Genomic DNA, 23564 nt, shown 5'->3' on the forward strand with positions numbered 1-23564 from the left:
CTTTTTATGCGAAGTCTCTACATTTAAAGCAATGGTTCCATTGTTAGCCTGAAAAATATTTATATTCTAAATCAGCTACAGATGGGACCAAAAGTCATGGAAAAATAAAGAAAATGATATATTTGGGTACATTTTTAATAAATTAACAATTGAACACATTGCTTAAATGTAAAAGTTTAATAAAATATATTGAGCATATTACAGTTTAAATAAATTAATTAAAATAAATTCATCTTCTGTTCCAAATGATCCACAACTCTGTAGATAGTGTGGATTAAAACCTAGCAACGGAAACTTGTTACATGTGCACATTTTAGGAGTTTCATAAATTTATGAAATGTAGCATTGAAAGGTCATGATTTAATATTGACTAAGAAAGATGGATGTGATGTTGCTCTGGTCAGAGATGCTAGGAATATGTTAGAGACCCTTTTGAAGTTTTCAGTATAATTAGATGAGAAGCCAAGCTTTCATCCTTCCATTCAATACGTTGTACAAATATGAAGTCTTGCTTGTTACCTAAACTGTGAACTATAGCTATGTTCTGTTCAAGGATGTATTTATAAAAGTATGTACATCTTTTACCATAAGGTTCACAACATTAATGTTAATGAATTTCATTTAGTTTTGTGACTCTTGTAATGTCATCTTTCTTTCCTCTTGTCAGTGGGATCTTCACCGTCAGCAGTTCTTTGCCATGTTCATTAAGAGAGCAATGTTCAGTTGGCGCAACTGGATTTTGGTGTTAATGCAGATACTTGGACTTCTGGGTATTGTTTATTTTTTGATGAGAGATGGGGGCTCTACAAGAATCAGGGAAGAACCTGCCAGAGAAATGGATTTGGGACAATATGGTCAAACCATTGTTCCCTTCTCAACTTCTGGAAATTCTGATTTTACTCTGAATTTAATACAAAATCTTGAGACTATGTTAAAGGCTAAGAAACAAAAACTTTATGAAGTGAAAGGTAAGCTTCTTAAAAAAAGAAAATGACTGCTAGTAGATAAAGACCTGTTTGTGTCACTTCCAAAGAAGGGTCTTTACTGAAATGTTTAGCTACTTGCCTTTTTTTTTTTTCTTGATAGCCAATCTCATAAAGGTAGTGAAACCAAAGGCAAGAATCATCTTTCAAGATTACTGGCCACATTAATTATTAATGATGGTACTTTGAGTATGAGTAATCTACTAGTCATTTACTTCTAGGGAATTAATTAAAGTACCAAGTATTTTGTTTTGTAAAATTTAGCACAGATTTTCACATAAAACCAAGCTCACAGTGTGGTATGGTGGTGATGAATCCTGAAAGGCCCTATCTAAAAACAGGTAAACATGTTAGGCTGAAGGCTTTATGAGCAGGCTACTCAGAACTTATTTATTTGGAAGGTAATAATAATAATTGAGTGCATGTACTGAACACATACTTTTGGCAAGAAATTTTCTAAATTCTTTGTGACTCACTTAATTTCTATAACAATCATATTTGCTGAAATTGGGAACACTGAGGTTTGGAGATACTAAGTGAGTTGCCTCAAATCAAGCACCTAGTATGAATTAGAGCAGGGACTAGGTTTTAAAACTGCCTGATGGGAATCTGCAATATTAACCTACACTACACTAAGTCATCCCTGTAAAAGGCAAGTTTAATCATTTCCTTCCAGGTACTTCAATTGTATTTCCTTCAGCTGCTGTCTGGTTGACAGTGTTACTTTAGGTTAGCATATAACCTGCACAGTTTGACAGGCTTTTCCTTTAGGTTCCATTGTGAGAGATGAAAATGCACTTGGAAATGTTGGTTAATTACTTCTACCATTATCCTGATTTTTTGTTGATACATATCATAGGCTGGGTGGCCTTAAAGCTCTCAGTAAATCACACATTTTTTCGCCTCCATTACAGGAGCACTAGATGAATATTTATTAATAAAAAATCACATGACTGTTCAGAAGAGAAGAGGAAAGAAACAGAAAAGGAATTTCCCTGATTAATAATGTGGTTCCTTTTTCCCTACATTATATTGTTTATACAAAAATAAAAAAGACTATATATTTTCCAGATATATTAATAATAAGACTATCAAATTAAATCTTATTTTTTGTTAATTCTTTTAGCATCTTGGAATTGTCTTAATTAAAAATTATTCAAGGCAAATATTGACAGACTGAAGGTAGAAAAAAACAGCTATACAATAAGTAGGAGGCTTCAATACCTCATTTTCAATAATACATAGAACACCCAGACAGATGTTCAACAAGGAATGAGGGCGTGAACAATAGTATAGACCAACTGGACCTAACAGACAAAACAGAACACATCTCCCGACAAATAGTAGAATACATATTGTTGTGTGCATAAGAAAGATTATTTAGAATAGACCATATTGTAGACCACAAAATATATCTTAATAAACTTTTAAAAAATGGAATCATACAAAGTATACTTTCTGATCATAATTGAATGAAACTAGATAGGAATATCAGAAAGAAAACTGGAAAATAATATGTGGAAATGTAAAAAGCACCATTAAACCATCATTAGGTCAAATAATAGCAAGGGAAATTAGAAAATACTTTGAAACGAATGAATGAAAATGTAACATATTAAAACTTAAGGAATATGGCAAAAGCAGTGTTTAAATGCTTATATTAAAAAAGAAGAAAGCTGTCAAAGCAACAACCTAACTTTACACCTTAAGGAACTAGAAAAAAAAAACTAAACCCAAAGCTAGCAGGAAGAAGAAAGCAATAAAGATTAGAGCAGATACCTCTGTTCTTAGACAGCATAATCTTATGTACAAAAGACCCTCAATTTTCCATTAAAAAACAAGAGTTCATAAATTCAGAAAATTTGCAGGTTATGAAATCAACACACAAGAATTAGTTGCATTTCTATACATAACAATGAACAATCTGAAAACAATTTCAATTATAATATCAAAAAAATAAAATACTTAGGAATAAACTTAACTGAGGAGGTGAAAGACTTGTTAATGAAAATGACAAATTGTTGCTGAATTAAATTAAATACACAAATAAATGAAAAGATATTCTGTATTCATGGATTGGCAGACTTAATATTGTTTAGATGTCAATATTCTCCTCAAAAATCTGCAGATTCAGTGCAACTCCTATCAAAATCCCAATTATTTGGAGGAAGAGGGGGAATTGAAAAATCCATCTTTAAATTCTTATTGAATCTCGAGACCTGAACAGAAATATTTTTCCAGCTTTATTTAGATACGATTGAAAAGTGACATTTTGTAAGTTTAAGGTATACAATGTGCTGGTATGATATATTACAAAATGACTGCCATAATATGATTAGTTAACACATCCATAACCTCATAGTGTTACAATTTTTCATCATGTGGTAAGAACTTTAAAGATCTACACTCTGCAAAATTTATGTAAACAATTATTGTTATTCATAGTTGTCATACTGTGCGTTAGATCCCAGAACTTATGACTGGAAGTTTGTATCCTTTGACCAATATCTCCCCATTTCCCCTACCTCTCTGCCCCAGGATCAGGAAACTACAGTTTCTCTCCTTCCCTCTCTTAGGTAGGTAGGTAGATAGATAGATAGATAGATAGATAGATAGATAGATAGATATTCATTAGTCTGTCAATTAGGTTGTTTCCATGTCTTGGATATTGTGAATAATGCTGTGGTGAGCATGGGGTGCAAATATCTCTTGAAGTGATTTTATTTGAAGTGGACTGGTTGGATCATATGGTAGGCCTCACTTTTAATTGTTTGAAAACCCCCATACTGTTTTCCATAGTGGCTATACCAGTTTACATTCCCACCATTGGTGTACAAGGATTCTCTCTCTAAACATTCTGGTCAGGACTTGCTATCTCTTGTCATTTGTATGATACCCATTCTAACAGATGTGAGGTGCTATCTTACTGAGATTTTGATTAGTATCTCCCAGATGAACAGTGATGTTGAGCACATTTTCTTATACATGTTGGCTGTTTGTATGCCATCTCTGGGAAACTATCTATTTAGGTACTTGGCCTATTTTTTAACTAGATTTTTTTTTCTATTGATTTGTATGAATTCCTTATATGCTTTGGATATTAACCCTTTATCAGATACATCGTTTGCAAATATTTTCTCCTGTTCCTTAGATTGCTTTTTCATTTTGCTGATAGTTTCCCTTACTGTGTAGGAACTTTTTAGTTTGATGTAGTCCCACTTGTTTATTTTTGGTGTTGTTGCTTATGTTTTCACTGTCATATCCAAAATACCAACACAAAAATGAATGTCAAGGAGCCTTCTCTCTGTTTTCTTCTAGGCATTTTACACCATCAAGATTTTTAAAAATTTTTTTCCATTTTTTAAAGAAAATTGGACTACAGTCCATTTACAATGTTGTTTCAATTTCTGGTGTATAGCATAATGTTTCAGTCATACATATACAAGGTTGCTACAAGATATTGAATATAGTTCCCTGTGCTATACAGTAGAAACTTGTTGTTTATCTATTTTATATATAGTAGTTTGTATCTGCAAATCTTGAACTCCCAACTTATTCTTTCCCACTCCTATTCCACCCTGGTAACCATAAGCTTGATTTCTATGTCTGTGGATCTGTTTCTGTTTTGAAAATATGTTCACTTTTGACTTTTTTTTAGATTCCACATATAAATTATATCATATGGTATTTTTCCTTCTCTTTCTGGCTTACCTCACTTAGAATGATGATCTCCAGGCCCATCTGTGTTGCTGCAAATGACATTTTATTCTTTTTTATGGCTGAATAGTATTCTATTGTATAAATGTACCACAACTTCTTTATCCAGTCATCTGCTGATGAATGTTTAGGTTGTTTCCATGTCTTGGCTATTGTACATAGTGCTACTATGAACATTGGGGTGCCTGTATCATTTTGAATTAAAGTTCCCTTTGGATATATGTCCAGGAGTGGGATTGCTGGATCATATAGTAAGTCTATTTTTAGTTTTTTAAGGAATCGCCAAACTTTTTTCTGTAATAGTCACACTAACCTACATTTCCACTGACAGTGTAGGAGGATTTCCTTTTGTTTTGATTACTGTAGCTCTGTAATATTGTCTGAAGTCTTGGAGGGTTATTCCTCCAGCTTTGTTCTTTTCCTTGCTTTGGCAGTTCTGGGTCTTTTGTGATTCCATATAAATATTAGGATTATTCATTCAAGTTCTGTGAAAAATGTCCTGGGTAATTTGATAGGGATTGCATTAAATCTGTAGATTGCTTTGGGTAATATGCCCATCTTAACAGTATTAATTCTTCCAATCCAAGAGCATGGAATATCTTCCCATTTCTTTAAATCATCTTTCATTTTCTTAATCAGTTTTTTATAGTTCTCCTCATATAAGTCTTTCATCTCCTTGGTCAGGTTTTATTATTAAGTGTATTTATTTATTTATTTGTTTGTTTGTTTGTTTATTTGTTTGTTTATTTAATGTGGTTTTAAAAGGGATTGTTTCTTTATTTTCCTTTTCTGATATTTCATTGTTAGTGTAAAGAAATGCAACTGATTTCTGTATGTTAATCTTGTATCCTGCTAGCTTGACAAATTTTTTTTATCAGCTCCAGTAGTTTTTGTGTGGAGCCTTTAGGGTTTTCTATATATAGTATCATGTTGTCCACATATAGTAAAATTTTTACCTCTTTTCCAATTTGGATCCCTTTTACTTCTTTTTCTTGTCTGATTGCTATGGCTAAGACTTCCAATATTATGTTGAATAGAAATGATAAGAGTAGGCATCCTTGTCTTGTTCCAGATTTTAGTGGAAAGACTTTCATCTTTTCACCATTGAGTATTATTTTGGCTAAGGGCTTTTCATAAATAGCTTTTATTATGTTGAGATGTGTTCCTCTATACCCACTTTGGTAACAGTTTTTATCATAAAAGGGTGTTGACTTTTATCAAATGCTTTTTCTGCACCTATTGAGAAAATCATGTGATTTTTGTCCTTTCTTTTGTTGATGTGGTGTATCACATTGATTGATTTGCATATGTTGAACCACCCTTGTGTCCCGGGGATGAATCCAACTTGATTATAGTGTATGATCTTTTCAATCTGTTGTTGGATTCTGTTTGCTAATATTTTGTTGAGGATTTTTGAATCTATGTTCATCAACAATACTGGCCTGTAATATTTTTTTAGTGTCTTTGATTTTTATATCAGGGTGATGGTGGCTTCATAGAATGAATTTGAGAATATTCCCCTTCTTCAGTCTTTTGGAAGAGTTTTAGAGGGATAAGTATGAGTTCTTTGTATGGACACTTAAGTTACTTCCATGTCTTGGCTACTATAAATAGTGCTGCTATGAATACTGGGGTGCAAGTATCTTTTTGAGTAAGAGCTTTTGTCTTTTCTTGATATATGCCCAGGAGTGGGATTGCTGGATCATATGCTAAGTCTGGTTTTAGTTTTTTAAGGACTTTCCGTACTGTTTTCCATCGCAGCTGCATAAATTTACATTCCCACCAACAGTATAGGAGGGTACTCTTTTTCCTACACCCTCTTTAGCATTTATTATTTGTAGACTTTTTGATGAATGAAGTTCTTGAATTGAATGGTCAAAGTGCGTCGGAACTGTTGTGAGATATTAGAAACAGAAAAAGTATCAGGCAAGTAGAATTACTGAGTTCTCTCTTTCTAAAATACATAGTAAGTGATGTCTATTGCATGCTGAGCCCGGGACCAGTATTGTTTTCTTATTCCAGGTGATCTGGAGGAGTATTTGGTGAATAGTCAAGAATGCATTTACTCATGCATTATTGCATTTTCCATTGAGGTTAATGGAGACCAAAAGACAATTACCTTTTGGTTCAACGATGAGGCATACCATTCATCATCATTATCTCTAGCAGTATTAGATAATGTTATTTTTAAGTCACTTTCTGGCCCTGATGCTTCCATTACAATCATCAACAAACCTCAGCCTACACGTATTACTACTGGTAAATCTACTAGAGGGTATGTATGCACTTTTATTTTAAGCTTTAAATAGATCCCCTATTCCCTATCTGACCATGTTCTTAATTAAAAGTTCATTTTAAAAGTTAATAAAATAATAAACTAGCTAATAATAATAAATTTAATTTATAATAAATAAATAATAATTAAAAGCTATTGTTAGAAAATTAGTATTTCCTACTTTGTTGTTTTACCAGTGTGTTCTCTTTGTTCATTCTTTTGTAGAGGATTGTCAGGAATGTCTATAGCTTTAAATTTGTTTTTTGGAATGAGTATTTTCGTCAGTGGCTTTTGTCTCCTGACAGTGACTGAGAGAGTCACTAGGGCAAAGCACATACAGTTTTTGAGTGGGGTTTATGCCATTAACTTCTGGCTCTCTGCTCTGGCATGGGACTTCTTCATCTTCTTCATTTCCTGCTGCTTACTAATGGTGAGTATTAGACAAAGGATTTTAAGAGCTCATTCACTAATAAACCCCAGGAAATTTCTACTTGGCTAATATTAACTTAAACTTAAATTTCTCAAGAAAGATAAAAATTCCTTGGCTCATTATGTCAGAAAATACATTGTGGAATGTGTCCCATAGTGAAAATTTTCTATATACTTAAAAAAAATAATAAAATGCTATTGTTGCTGAAACAAGAATGTGTCTCTTGAGCTGGCTTCTGATATTCTTGCTCTTCAATATGAACATGCCACAAAGCTGCAATGAATATAGAAGGATACGACCAGTCGTACTAGAAGACCAGTCCCATATTAAACAAAGACAAATACTTTACAAATATTTTTCCCCTGCTCCTGGTGCTTTCCCATCTTGTCATCTGTTGAGATTCCTTGTTATATAAGACAGTCCCTTGGTCAGCTTTTGCAGTTTCCCTCAAGAGATTTTAAAACTTTGTATCATGAACCATTCAAATTTTGTGTTTGTGTGAGTTTTTGAGCATTTGAATGTTGAATCATTAGTGAAAAGTTATTGAAACGCTTATTATTGAAAGCAACATCAGGATAATTTGTGGTCTGTTTATGCTTGTTACTTTCCCCTCCTTTTTTATATCCTTTTTATATGCTTGTTACTTTCCCCTCCTTTTTTATATACACTTCTATCCTATGGGAAGGGCAGTGAGACACTGCTATAAAGTTAAAGCACACCTATTTGTTTCTCTTAAATGAGATGTAGGGCTTGGAGGCCAGTTTCACTGGCTCCCTTGTCTATTAAAGGACTTAGGATCATTGTCCATAGGGCTGTAGAGTTGGAGTATTGTTCTGAGGAAGAGCTAGGATCCTACACAACCTAGAAAGATAAAAAGGATTAGACAATGAAAATAGTATGGAGAGCTCCAGGGTAGAGAGGGAAATGTAATATTCTTTCTGTTGCCATATGCACTACTGCAGCCAAGGAGTTCAGTGCTGCTTTCCTCTCTTGGCTTCCCAGACAGCCACTCAGAAAGGTAAGGACAAACTGCTAACTTTGTGACGGCCACTAATCTTTTCTGTCATCGCAGGAACTAACTAGGGGAGCTAAATGCAGGTATTGCCTCATGCTCCATGATCTTCCTCCTCCATTCTCTACCAAACACCCCCTACCATTCTATGCATATATTGTGAAAATCTTAAACTTTTATTTATTTTTTTAAAAACTATCTAGTTGCTTTAGCTGCATGCCGCAGGTTTGATATATTGTTTGATAAATCACTAGTTTCCAAATATTTTCTAATTTCTAACATATCTTCAAACTGTGAGGTTTTCTAGAAATGTATGATTTGATTCTAAGCAGTTTGAAACTGTATTCATATCTTGGTGTCACTTTTCTCTGAGATTATATGAATTATTTTATCCGTTTGAAATATGTTGAGCCATATTTTATGATCTAGCATGTGGTCAATTTGGTAAATATTTTGTGTGTACTTGATAAGAAAATAAACTTGTACCAGGGTGGGGAGGTAAGGGGAGAGGGACAAATTAGGGGTATGGGATTAACAGATAGAAACTACTATACATAACAGAGATAAGCAACAAGGATATACTGTATAGCTCGGGGAATTATAGCCATTATCTTGTAATACCCTGTGATGGAGTGTAATCTGCAAAAATACCGAATCATGATGCTACAATGGTTTCTTGGATGTGGCAGCAAGAGCACAAGCAGGAGAAATAAAAAGATAAATCGGATTTTTTGAAAATTGAAAAAAAACATATAAATCAAAGAGCACTGTCAACAGTGAAAAGGCAATCCACAAAATGGGAGAAAATATTTGAAATTATAGGCTTGACAAGGAATTAATATCCAGAAAATATAAGAAATTCCTAAAAATTAACAACATACCCAATTCAAAAATGGGCCAAGAGCTTGAGTAGACATTTCTCCAAAGAAGCCCAATAAGTGCATGAAAAGATGCTTGACATCAGTAATCATTAGGGAAAAGTGAATCAAAACCATAATGAGATACCTCTTCATGCCTATTCAGATGGCTCCTATCAAAAAGAGAAAATGACAAGTGTTGGAAGGATGTGGTGAAACTGGAACTCTGTGCATTGATTGTGGGAATATAAAATGATGCAGCTGCTGTGGGAAAATGTACGGCACTTCCTCAAAAAATTAAACATAGAATTGCCGTATGATTTAGCATTTCCACTAACAGTAGGATCCCAAAAGAATTGAAAGCAGGAATTTGAACAAATATTTGTACATTCATGTTTTTAGCAATAATATTCACAATAGCCAACTGGTGGAACCAACCCAAATGTTCATTGATGGATAAATAGATAAATAAATGTGATGTACACATATAATAATATATTATTCAATCTTAAAAAGTAATAAAATTATCATACATGTTACAACATGGGTTAAGTGATTGAATTCATTCCATTTCTCTTGAAATTGAAAGTCTGCTGTGACAGAAACGAATCAGCCATGCCTATAATATCCAAATAGTGATAGAGAATAGTAGCTATTTTCTGCTTAACCCTACTGTCCACTTCTCAAGGATGGTGCTACATAAGCATTTAATAGTTCACAACAGATAACTCTGGAATATTTGGAGAAACTACAATTAATAAACTTACACAATGTAAATCTCTGGAAACTTATTTTCCTTAACAGTGCTATGGGTTCTCTATTTCCTTACTTAGATCCCCTGTAGCTTTGGGCTTCCCTGTGTGCTTCTCACCTGAGTGTCTGAGATAGGGAGAGGAGGAGTAGGAAAACAAAGTAGAGCCAAGAGGCAGAATCTAAAAATAGAGAGCTGTGAAAAGTAGGTCCCTTATTATCACAGCTTCCAGCTTCCAGAATGAAAACCTTGACACAAAAGTTTTCCTACTAGGTGATACAATTTCTGGAAATATTGAGAGTGGGTTTATTTGGGGTTGGGCGAAGAGGAAGACAGACGATCCTTTGATATTGTTTAAGAAGAACAAAATGAAACTGTTCCAAGTAGACAAAAACAAGTTTCAAGTAGATTAAAACAAGGAGAAAGGCAAGTAGAGGTCCTGCTCACTGATAAGGAAAAAGTGGAAGTACCTCGCAGTCATACTTAGAAAATTATCTGATCAATAAATAGTTCTGTGTTCTAACAAAGAAAGATTTTCTTCAAGTTTTTAGACTTGTGTTCTCAGATATTTCAGTTTTCTCCACTTTGACTTGACTTCTCTGTTCTGTGTCTCAGGTGGTGTTCATGTGGTGTGGATTGGAATTATTGGTCAAAGATTACCACTTTCTGGACACATTCTTCATCCTCATGCTGTTTGGTTGGTCTGTCATTCCCTTCATGTACCTGATAAGTTTCCTGTTTGCTAGTCATACCAGTGCCTACATCAAGCTCGTCATATTTAACTATTGTGCTGGGATTTTTGGTGTAATTGCAGATCTCTTACTAAGTGAAAGAAAAGGTAAGGACTTAACACGATTTCCCTCTTTCCAGGGGAATGATTAAAGAGGAATTGGCTTGAAGATAAGAACATCACAAACTTGTTTGGTTCTGAGTTTCTGGGAAAAAAATATGCTAGTGATAAGTTAACCTTTTATTGTAATGTCACTAATATTATAGGAATTATGTTGTGTACAATGCAAAACAAATTATGACACTAATATTTTCACTAACCCAATCCCCTTCCTTTAGGCCTTTTGATGCAGGATTTGCAGAATACTTATCTTTTTATTTTGAGATTCAGGAGAGATTGACTGGACTGGCAATGATCAGAAATAGGAGTTTCTTAGAAGACAGACTGCTGCCACTCTTTTATTAAATCACTCTACAAACATTAATCTGTTTTAAGTAATCCAGTTACCCTTGGTCTTGCAGAGACTGAGAAGAATAGGTTTCCAACCCATTTACTGACCTTAGGCCTTGCCCTCCCATGAAAGAATTCCCTGAGTCAGCTGAAGACCTATTATAATACTCTTGCACACCTATTCAAGAGAGAATATTAAACTAGATGGGAAATAATTGATCTCTGAAGTAGACTACAAAACATGTAGTAACAAAAAAGAATAAAAACAATATAGGGAGTGACCTCAGCAAAACAGCCGAGTAGGCAGCTCCAAGCAACCAGCCCTCCACAGAAACATTAAAAAAAAAAAAAAAAGACACTTTCATAACGAGCTCCATCAGAACTCTGGAAAATGGTCAAGGTTTTACAACCAAGGAAATGCTGAATCAAGAAGAAAAACTTAAAACAGTGGGAAAGATTTGTAGTGTTTTTACTCACATTTCCCTGACCTTGTCTTTATCATGGCAGCAGTCTTGAAGATACAGTCATGGTTCCCATTGTGGGACCTTTATCCCTATTTTCCTAGGGAGCTGAGCAGATCTTCACAAATTTGGGTATAGATCTGTTCTCTTCTACCTGGGAGTTACCTGAAGAAATGATATGAGGCACTCATCTCTGTTTCACCTAACTCAGAACTCAGCAGGCATTAAAAGTAATAAGCATTGCTAAAAAATGTAAGGTCAATAAACAATTATCAGATGCCCGAGGAAAAATATGACAATTTATGCATGAGACTGCCTAAGGCAAGAGACATACATCCACAGAAAATTACTTTGGGAAATTAGGGCATTCAAAATCACCCATTTTAGACAGCCACACACATTCTTGCTTGCTCAGGAAGCACCTGTGAAGACCATAAGCTTTCACTTTGGGCTGATTCCTAGGCTCATTGCAAGTCTGGCTAAGTATTGAAAGAGGGTTACAACACAGGGTTGTCTTCAAGCGTTGGTAGAGTTTTGTTTTGTTTTGTTGTACATTTAGACATTCAAAGAAATCCATGTCAAACAAACCTAGGAACAGAGACCACTCATGTCAAGGAATAAAATCTCAGCAAAAGTATTTGAGAAAGTTATTAGACACACTGAGTACTACAGCCTCTAACAATAAAAATGTTAGCAAATAACAGAAAACCCTAGAGAAGGTGGAGAACCTGTTTTCCAGAGTTAGCATATTATAATATTCCAATATCCAGTTTTCAAAAAAGTTCCCAAGGTATACAAAGAAACAGAAAAATATTGCCCATTCAAAGAATCAAAATTAACATAAACTGTCCCTCAGAAAGCCCAAAGACTTTAAAACTTCTGTCTTGAATATACTTGAAGGCCTAAGGAAAATAATGTGCACACACAAAAACAACCTAAAGGTTACCACAAGAATAATGTCCCACAGAATAGAGATGAACAATAAAGAGATAAAAGTTTTTTAAAATAACTAAACAGAAATTAAAAGTACAATAGCTGAAATGAAAAAATTCACTGGAGGGATTCAAAATAGATTTAAGTGTGCAGAAGTGAATTTAGGTACAGGATAATTGATAGTATTGATTCTGAGGAGCAGACAGAAAAAGTAGTGAAGAAAAGTGAACATAGCTTAAGGGGCCCGTGGGACACCATCAAACAGACCAGTACACACATTATAGAGTCCCAAAAGGATCAGAGAGAGAAAAGAAGGAATAAAGAATATTTCAAGAAATAATAGTCCCAGCTTTGATGAAAGATGTGAATCTACAAATCCAAGAAGCTCAGTGAAGGATGAATTCAGAGATCCTCATGCCGACATGTTGTAATAAAACTGTAAAAATCCAAAAGGAAGATCTTGTAAACATCAAGACAGAATCAACTAACCAAGTACTAAAATTTCTTGATAAAATTAATAGTGGATATCACATTAAAAACCATGAAGACCAGAAGACAGTAAAAAAAATTTAAAACCTGTCAATCAAGAATTCTAAACCCCAAAGAATCCTAAAGAAGGTTACTGTAGTTAATGAAAAAATTAGCAAAATTTCAGGTTACAGGATTAACACACAAAAATCAGTTGTGTTTCTGTATACCAGCAATAAACAATTTGAGAATGAATTTTAAGAAAAGAAACTCCATTTATAAAGCATATAAAATAATGAAATATTTAGGAAAAATTCCAACCAAGGAGATCAAAGACTTGTGCTAAAAACTGCAAAACGCTGCTGGAAGAAATTAAACAGAACCTAAATACATGGAAAGACATCTGTGTTCATGGATTAGAAGACTTAACAATGTTCAGATAATACTACCTAAAGCAGTCTACAGATTCAACATAATCTCCATAAAATTCCAACATGTATTTTTACAGAAATGGAAAAGCCAATCCTCAAACTCATACAGAATTGCAATTGGCACAGAGTGACCAAAACTAGAAAAAGAAAAAGAAAGTTGGAGGTCTCATACTTTCTGACTTCAAAACTTACTACATAGTTACAATAATTAAAACAGCATGGTACTGGCATAAGGACACATCTATAAAACAATAAATAGAATAGAGAGCCCTAACTAAATGTTTACGTATGTGGTAAGTTGATTTTTCAGCAAAGGTGTCAAGACCATTCACTGGGAGAAAGGATAGTTTTTTCAACAAATGACACTGAGAAAACTAAATAGTCACATCCAAAAGAGTGAAAGCTGGATCCTACCTCATACCATATACAAAAATTAACTCAACATGTACCAATGACCTAAATATAAGTGCTGAAACCATAAAACTTTTGGAAGAAAACAGTAAATCTTAATGACCTTGATTTTGGCAATGGATTCTTAGACATGACACTGAAAGAACAAGCAGCAAAAGAAAAGATGTATAAACTGGATAGCATCAAAATGTAAAACTTTTGTATATCAAAGGACATTAACAAAGCAAGAAGAAATCAATCGAATGACGGAAATATTTGAAAATCATATATCTAACAAAGGTCTAGTATCTAAAAGCACAGTGTATTCATGATTCAACAAGAAAAAGACAATTATTCCAAGTAAAAAATGTGCAAAGAATTTAAACATAACATTTTTCCGAAGAAGATGTATAAATGGCCAACAAGCACATGAAAAGGTGCTCAGCATCATTAGTCACTAGGAAAATGCAAATCAAAACAACGAGATATCACGTCATGCCCACTATGATGGCTATTATTTTTAAAAGTAAAATAACATATTTTGCCAAGAATGTGGAGAAATTAGAAACCCTGTACATTGCTGGTGGGAAAAGAAAATGGTAATGCAACCATGGAAAAGAGTTTGGCAGTTTTCCAAAAAGTCAAACATGGATCCACCATATGACTCAGAAATTTCACTCCTAGGTATATATCCAAAAATTTTTAAATCAAGGACCAGAAAAATATTTATACACCAATGTTCATAGTAGCATTATTCACAATAGCTAAAAGGTGGAAGCAATCTAAGTGTCTACCAAAAAGTGAATAGGTAAACAAATACAGTATATCCATATAATGAAATGTTACTCATTCAGCTATGAAATGAATAAAAATTTTTCTATATGCCACATCATGGATGGAACTGGAAGACATTATGCTAAGTGAAATAAGCAGACACAGAAAGACAAATACTGTATATTTCCACTTCTATGAGGTATCTAGAGTAGGAATTCATAAAGACAGAAGTAGAGTAAAGGTTACCAGGGCCTAGGGGCGGGAAAGTAGGGAGAGTCATATTTAGTGGGCACAGAGTTTTTCTTGGGGAAAATGAAAAAGTTTTGGCTAAAGATAGTGGTGATAATTACACTATACTGTGAATACATTTGTCGCCACTGAATTGTATACTTACAAGTAGTTATAATAATAATATTTATATTTTAGCACAATAAAAAAGTTATCTGAACAACTATATGTCCAGAATTATTCTTTCTGCTACCTCATAGAAGTGGAAATATACAATATTTGTCTTTCTGTGTCTGCTTATTTCACTTAGCATAATGATTGAAGAAGAAAGAACACTGGTATGACTTCATCACTTAGAAAATTAATATCTAGGGAACCTCACTTGTCCCCTATCATTCTTTGCGGGTCACCTCTCTTTTGTCAGTATCTGATAAATAATTTTTTGCTGAGACATATTTTATTTTTATTCCCAATTACCTGAACTCAGTCTTGAAGGCTTAATATCTTAACCCATAATCATGTTTTATATTCCCTCGTGTATATTCATGAACTATTATACACATTAATTTAATATTTAGAGAAATCTTAACTTTCAACTGATAAAATGTTCCTTAGCTCTTTCCCACTGTTGACTCCTAGGCTGAATTTCCTATTATGTCTTTGTTTCTTTATTGATCACACAGAATAAGAAATATGAAAAATAATCAGTATGGGTTTCCTATTCACACCAGGTGAAAGGAAGACAAATTATATGGACACCAACTTTCCCCAAAAGATCTTCCAATTCCATAATTATCAACACAAACTATACTACAAGACATTTTAGTAGCAAGAGTTTTATGAAGATATTATGAATTTGTAATTTTTTCATAGTTTGATCAACTTGGGGAACTTTTATTTCCCAGGGTCAGCTCATATAATACAAAGCATGATAATGTTATCATCTTTTTAATCACAGACAAGAAAGCTGCTTCTAGAAGCCCCCTGCTTAATTCATTGATGTTGCTACCCATACATAATTTGGGGATGAGCATCAGCAAATATTATGATATGGAAGAGAGAAAGAAGATATGTTCCTCAAATAAAAATATTCCTTACTCTATAGAGTGTAGTAAAGGTGAGTATCTGGGGCTCCCCAAGGCTCATCAGAATTACTACTAGTCAATTACTTATTGCATGTGAATAGCTCTACCTATATTATTTTGAATCTTCATAATAACTCATTATGTGTTGTTATCCTCACCTTGAGGAAACTAAAGCTTACACAAACCTGAATAACTTACTCTGTCACATGACTTAAATGAGTTAGAGCTAAGATTCAAAGCTTATATGCATAGTGCAATTTCTCATGAGAAGTGATCTCTATGAGTGAATGGATAAAGAAAATATGGTATGTATATGATGGAATATTATTCAGCCATTAAACAGGAGGAAGTCTTGCCATTTGTAACAACATGGATATACCTTGAAAGCATTATGCTAAATGAATTAAGTCAGACAAAGACCAATACCATATTATCTCACTTAACAGGTGGACTCTTTAAAAAAAAAAGAACTCATAGATAACAGATTGATGACTGGGGAGTGGCTTGGGTGAAATGGGTGAAAGGAATCAAAAGGCACAAACTTCCAGTCATAAAATAAAATCATTGGGATGTAATGATTCACAGCATGGTAACAATAGTTAATCATACTGTATCATATAATTGAAAGTTGATAAGACAGTATTAAAATTTCCCATTATAAGAAAAACACGTAACTACGTATAGTGATGGATGTTAACTAGATTGTAGTGATCATGTCTCAGCATACACAAGTATCAAGTTATTATGTTGTATACCTAAAACTAATGCTATATGTCAATTATATCTCAATTTTATAAAGAATTAATAAAAAATAAGCATAAAATATATAAACCCACAGATTCAAGAAACTTAGTAAATTCTAAATATGTTAAAACCAAATAAATCCATGCCAAGATATAATCAAGCTTTGAAAACTAAAGATGAGAACATCTTGAAAGCAGCTTTAGAAAAGTGACACCTCATCCATAAGGACAAAACAATTCCCTAGTTTACAGAAGATTTTTTTAAAATCAGAAACCAAGAAGACCAGAGGAAGTGGCACATTATTTTTAAGTGCTGAAATAAAAAAACCTGTCAACTCAAAATTCTATATACATAGGAAATATCTTCTAAGAATGAAGGGGAAATCAAGACATTTTCAGATGAAGGAAATCTACAGCAGTTTGTCACCTGTAGAAGTCCTAAAAGAATAGGCTGTATAGATTCTATAAACATAAATTAAATGATTGAAGAAGAAAGAACACTGGGAAGAGTAAGAATATGGGTGAATACTGTATACTTTCTCCTCCTGAGTTTTCTTGAGTTTGGTGGTTAAAAGAAAAATGATAACATTGTCTGAAAATATTCTTAATGTATGTAGTGGGAATATTTAAGACAGTAATAAATGGGGGGGTTAAAGAGGTACAAATCATGGAAAAGTTTTTTCACTTCACTCAAACAGGTAAAAGGAAGACACCATGACTGTGGTAAGTTATGTATGCACAATGTAATGCTTCGGGTCATCACTATAAAAGGTACATACAGTAATACACTTGAAGGAAGGTAGGAAGGAAGGAAAAGAAGAAAGAAAGAAGGAAAGAAAGAAAAAAAGAAAGGAAGGAAGGAAGAAAGGAAAGAAAGAAGGAAAGAAAGGAAAGAAAGAAAAAGAATATAATGCAGTTAAATTTTAAAACTGAATGAAAAATATTGCTGGTTATGTAAATATTTTCAGTTTGTAAAAATTCACTAGTCTTACACTTAGGCAGATTTCTATATATGTATATAATGTTTTAATACAAAGTTTTTTAAAAGCAAAAAAAAAAAAAGAAATTTGCTCATCTTCACCTCCTCCATGAGCGTACTGTTCTCCGTATCATGAATTCAGAATCTTGTAACTATTAAATTTTTCTAATAAATGATTGGAAAAGTACCAGCTCTTGGGTAATTACAACTTAGTTTAAATGTTAGTGTTCCCTTACAGGTAAAAGTGTTTTATGTGTAATCATCATCAGATGATTCTTCTGCTCCTGCTCCAGTTTCAGAACCACTATATGAAATACTTCCAGAGAAAAAAATATTTGGGGGCCAGGAGAGCCTCTGCTACCACCCAGTACTCTGATTAGTATTACGAGGCCAAATTCACCCAATGGTTCTGACCATCTGATATATGTTGGTAATGGATGCCTAGAACTATATAGCAAGACAAAACTCATAGAATGAAAGCTTTTTGCCTCTTTTAATAGATTCTGAAGATATTTTCATGACATACAAATTTATTAAATATACCTTAAAATATATTAATTTTTTTGCTTATTTGATAACCATTCCATTTGGTTCTGTTTGTTGATTTCTTAGAGTTTGCTCACTGGGTTTATTTTTTTAAGTAAGCCTGTGTCTTTGTGTTGTTTTTGTCATCAGCAGCTGAGCGTAGTGTATATAGTTTGGAAGAAGATGGAATTGGAAGATTTGTAATTGCAATGGCCGTCACAGGATTTCTTTTCCTCTTCTTAATTTTCCTTTTGGAAACCACCTCATGGAGAGTAAGAACATTTGTGCTTCGCTATATTTTCTTTCGTACCTACAAGAAATTTAATAAGGTGAGTAGCTGGGTAGGAGACTTAGAGATGTCTCTAAGACTAAAAGCTTACCTCTATACATGCCTAACTTCATTACTGAGATACAGGAATATAAATCAATTCATGTTATTTGGGATCCATGTAAATCAGAGATCTCATCATAATTTGAATTTTGTGGTTTCTAAACATTATGGCCTCTACCAGTCAGGACATGGTATTTTTAAATACTTTGATTACAATAGAAAGCTTTCCCTTGAGTATCTTCTGTATCAGAGAACCATGTCTTCCCAAAATTGCTCATTCACTCTGATTTTGCCTCTGGATAGTTCTAATAAACTCTCGTTTAATATTGATTCTCCTGGCCTGAAGAATGCATACTTAATAGTAACTCTCTACAGCAGTTGTTCTCAAATTTGGCATTTGTCATAATCTCCTGGATGTTTCTTAAAATACAAATTTCTTGTCTCTGTTCTATTGTTAATGAAAAGTTTGTATAGAAAAATTAGTTGTATGTCTATATACAAGCCAGCAGCAAAAAGTGAAATATAAAATAATGTAATTTGAATAGCATAAAACATTTAAATGATGTTATTTAAGTAGCATAAAAACAAAAACTACCTAGGAATAACCCTAACAGAAGTTATTGTATAAGACCTTTACATGGAAAATTATTTTTCAAAACTATTGAGAAATTAAAGAAAACATATAAATGAAGGAATATACAATGTTCTTGCTTCAGAAAACCCAATCATGGGAAGATGACAATATTTCCCAAATTGATCTAAAGATTCAGTGCAATCCCAATCAAAATTCTAGTGGATATTTGTGTGTGTGTGTGTGTGTGTGTGTGTATGTGTGTGTGTGTGTGTGTAGAATGATCAGCTAATCCTAAAGGTTACACAGAAATGCAAAGTGATTCTAAAATTTACATGAAAATGCACAGTGTCAAGAATCTCCAGGGAAATCTTAAGAACCAACATGGTGGACTTATGCTACCATACATAAGTGTTTTTTTAACTATAGTAATAAAGGCAGACCAATAGAAGACAGGGTAGTAGAAATCACCCAATTGGAACAACAAAAAGAAATTTAAAGATGCTTAAGGGACCCTTGAGAAAGCATTAAGATATGCATATGCATTATAGGGGTCCCAAAAGGATAATTTGGGGCAGAAACCTTATTTGAAGAAATAATGGCTGAAACTTTCCTCACCTGGAGAAGGAAACAGACATCCAAATCTAGAAATCACAGAGTCCCAAACAAGATGAACCCAAAGAGACACATACCAAAACACATTTTAATTAAAATAACAAATTAAAGATAAAGAGAGAATCTTAAAAGCAGCAAGAAAAAAAATAACTAGTTACATACAAGGGAACCACCATAAGACTATCACCTGATTTTTCAGCAGAATCTTCAAGGCCACAACGGACTGGCATAATATATTCAGAGTACTGAAAGGGAAAAAACAACAAAGAATACTCTACATACTCTACTCTACTCTACTCTACTCTACTGGCAAGGATTCATTCTGAATTTAAGGAGAGAGAGAATTTCCCACACAAGCAAAAGCTAAAGAATTTCATTACCACTAAACTGGCCTTACAAGAAACATTAAAAGGACGTCTTTAAACAGAAAAGGCTGTGACTAGACACAATAAAATTAGAAAAGAAAAAAATCTCCCTGGTAAAGGCAAACATACAGTAAAGGTAGTGGATCAACCAGCTATAACATTAGTATGAATGTTAAAAGACAGAAGTAGTAAATTAATCTGTATCTAAAATAATTAAGCAAAACAAAATAAAAAGATGCAAAATGTGATATCAAAAATATAAAAGGTGAGGGGGTGAGTAAAAATGTAGTACTTTTAAAATGCATTTGTCCTTAAGTGATCATCAGCTTAAAACAGACTGCTATACACATTGGTTGTTGTATATGAACGTCATGGTAAGCACAAACTGAAAATCTGTAATAGATACACAAAAATTAAGAGAAAGAAATATAAATGTAACATTAAAGAAAATCACCAGATTACAAGGAAAGAAAACAAGAGAACAAGAAAAATCAAGAGAACTACAAAAACCCAGAAAACAATAAACAAAATGGCAATAAGTACATACCTATCCATAATCACTTTAAATGTAAATAGAATAAATGTTCCAATCAAAAGACATAAAGTGGATGACTGGATTTTTTTAAAGACCCATCTATATGTTGCCTACAAGAGAAACATTTTACAAAAGGAATAGCCTATAACTCATGCAGCAGCATGGAATAATCTCACAAATATAAATTGGCCCAAAGAAGCCAGACACAAAATAATATATGAAGTAGAATTTCATTTATGTAATGTTTAAAACAGGCAAAACTAAGAAATGATAATATATATGGAATTATAAGTCAGAATTCTAGTTACTGTTGGGGATAATTTTCTGCTTTCTTTATCAGGGCTAGTTATACCAAAAATAATTAAGATATGGATTTATGATTTATGTCCTTGTCTGTATAGATGTGATGCTTAGTTTACATTAAAATGATTTTAAAGGTAAACTTCAGTAAGATTGTAGTTAATAGAATTGAACCAGTGTTAATCTGTCTGTTTTGATCAATGTATCATAATTATGTCATTAGGAGAAGGCTAAAATGTATACTGAAACTGTCCTGTCTTTATGACTCTTCTGTTAATCAAAATTATTTCAAAATAAAAAGTTTAAAGTTTAAAAAAATGATATACAAGTTATATTCTTTCATGCTCTTTCCACTATGTGGGATGCCCTACCCCTCTTTTTTCTTCCTCATTGTAAGTCTCCTGATGAGCTTTTATTTTATTTAAATTTACCTTAGACATTTCTTATGTAAATCTGTCCTTAGACTCCATTCATCTTCTCAGAAATGCGTTAATCTTTCCCTACTCTCAACTCTTTTGATATCTTATGAAATATATATTATTATTAAAAATGACTTTGGTTATGATTGATAGTTTTGTAGTTGTAGTCTTTGTTAAGTTGCCCATTTTGATAAGAAAATGCTACTTGTTCATAGCTAGGAGTATAGTTTTTAAACTTTGGAAGTAGGGAATAAATGTATACATGAGAACTGAGGTGATATGCAGTAAGTCATTTGGGACTGACTCAAACCTCCTCTTTTGACAACTTTGAGATTATCTCCCAGTTTAGCACTCCCTGAAGCCAACCAGCTGTCTAAAGGGCATCCATCTGTATGAGTCTTCTTTTCAAAATATAGGATAAAGTGTCCATGGAATTATCTGGAGAATCTGAAGATGAAGATGTACAAAATGAGAGAAGTAAAATCCTGAATCACCCTCAGGAGTCACTGAATTCTACAGTGCTTATTAAGGAACTCACAAAGGTAACACTACTCAATGACCACCTTATGATGGTTTCACTTCTATTTAAGAGTGGGTCATGGGTGTCAAGGGCTCACTGTGGTTCTTTGGGATCTCTGCGTATTCTCCCAATAGAATAGAAGAGTTCTTGTGAAATTGTCTGAGGTAGTCCATAGTAGTCTGAAGTGTTTTTTATGTGACCTATGACTATTCTTTACTATATTGTGTTTTCTGTATTTTTAAAGATATATTTTGGAATGCCAGCCATTTTTGCTGTGAGAAATATCTCTGTTGCAATCCAAAACGAGGAGTGCTTTGGGTTGCTTGGATTAAACGGAGCTGGAAAAACTACTACCTTTGAAATTTTGACTGGAGAGGAGGTTGCCACCTCTGGGGATGTGTTCATTGAGCACTTTAGCATCACCAAAAATATCCTAAAGGTAAGACACTATAACTTTCTGAGATGTGAGAAGCATGGTGATTTGTGGTTGAAAGTAAGAGGCAAGTGGTGGGAGATGATAAATATGAATCATGGTAGGCATTGATATGAAACTGTTGACTCAGCCAGTGGATTCTAGAGAGAGAGAGAGAAATTTTTGAGGAGAGATGGTGAGGCAGTTAGAGAAGCCTTACCATGAGAACTTAAGACAAGAGTGTCTTTAGTTTTCTTTGAAGCATTGGAGAACAACATGGTAGCATAGGAGGATCCTGACTTTCCCTCCTTCCATGGATGCACAAAAATAAACAGTTACACAGGGATCAGTTCCCTCTGAGATAAATCTCAAAATTATTTGGGAGACTCCCACACATCACACAACTGAGAAAATATGCACATCAAAATGCATAGGATAAGCTGAGAAATAACTGCATCATAAACCCCCCCCACCCCATCCCCACACAAAACTATGCCTTACAAGCAGGATAGAACCCCCAACTCCCAGCTTCTTCCTGAGGATTAAAGAGTTCAGACCACATACCTAGCTCCTCAACTTTTAGGCCTACCACCTGAGAGACTGGTTCCCAAATCATCTAGCTCTGAGGGCTGACAAGATGTGGCATTTATGAATTCCCCAAGAATGCAGAGAACAAAAGGGCAGTTTTAGCAAGTGCACAAGCACTCCCAGTGATTATTGCCCATGGTTCAGTACAAAGCAAGAAGACAAATACACCCAGCTCTCAGTTTTGCTGGAAAGGTCTATAGACTGCATATTTAGTGCCCCAGCATTCCTAGCTGCTTCCCAAATATTGGACTTCAAATTAGCCTGCATCTGGGAGATGATGGGGAAGGCAACTGGTAGTCCTCTGGGATTTTAAGGCCCTCACAGGACTTGTTACACCTTAATCTCCCAAGGCCACTAACACAGACAATGATTTGGACAAGCACAAAGGTTTAAGAGGATCTGAGAATCCTTGGCCAGGTTGATTGGTGATATTATCTTCCACATGAGTCCAGTCTGCCTAGACTAGGAGAATTGGTTGTTTGGTCTAATGCACAGAAACCAATATAGGGAGTCAGGGAAAATAAAGAGTCAGTGAAATATGTTCCAAACAAAAAAGCAAGATAAATCTCTAGAAAAGGACCTTAATAAATAGAGATAAGTGATTCAGCTGACTGGGAATTCAAAACAACAATCGTAACTATGCTAAGCAAGTTTATGAGAGCAGTGCATGAACAAAGCGAGAATTT

The 23564-nt window shown here is 33.8% G+C and overlaps 1 protein-coding gene across 1 annotated transcript in view; it reads left to right on the forward strand.

Moving 5' to 3' along the window:
- LOC105091160 (phospholipid-transporting ATPase ABCA3) overlaps window positions 1–23564 on the forward strand; it is a 70583-nt gene that overhangs the window by 36298 nt on the left and 10721 nt on the right. Inside the window, 6 exon segments of the mRNA XM_064478777.1 lie at window positions 668–968; window positions 6723–6975; window positions 7201–7405; window positions 10641–10863; window positions 15849–16007; window positions 18373–18551. Of these exon segments, the coding sequence (XP_064334847.1) occupies window positions 668–968; window positions 6723–6975; window positions 7201–7405; window positions 10641–10863; window positions 15849–16007; window positions 18373–18551 (1320 nt within the window).

Source organism: Camelus dromedarius, chromosome 24 (genome assembly GCF_036321535.1).
Source record: "Camelus dromedarius isolate mCamDro1 chromosome 24, mCamDro1.pat, whole genome shotgun sequence".
Taxonomy (NCBI): domain Eukaryota; kingdom Metazoa; phylum Chordata; class Mammalia; order Artiodactyla; family Camelidae; genus Camelus; species Camelus dromedarius.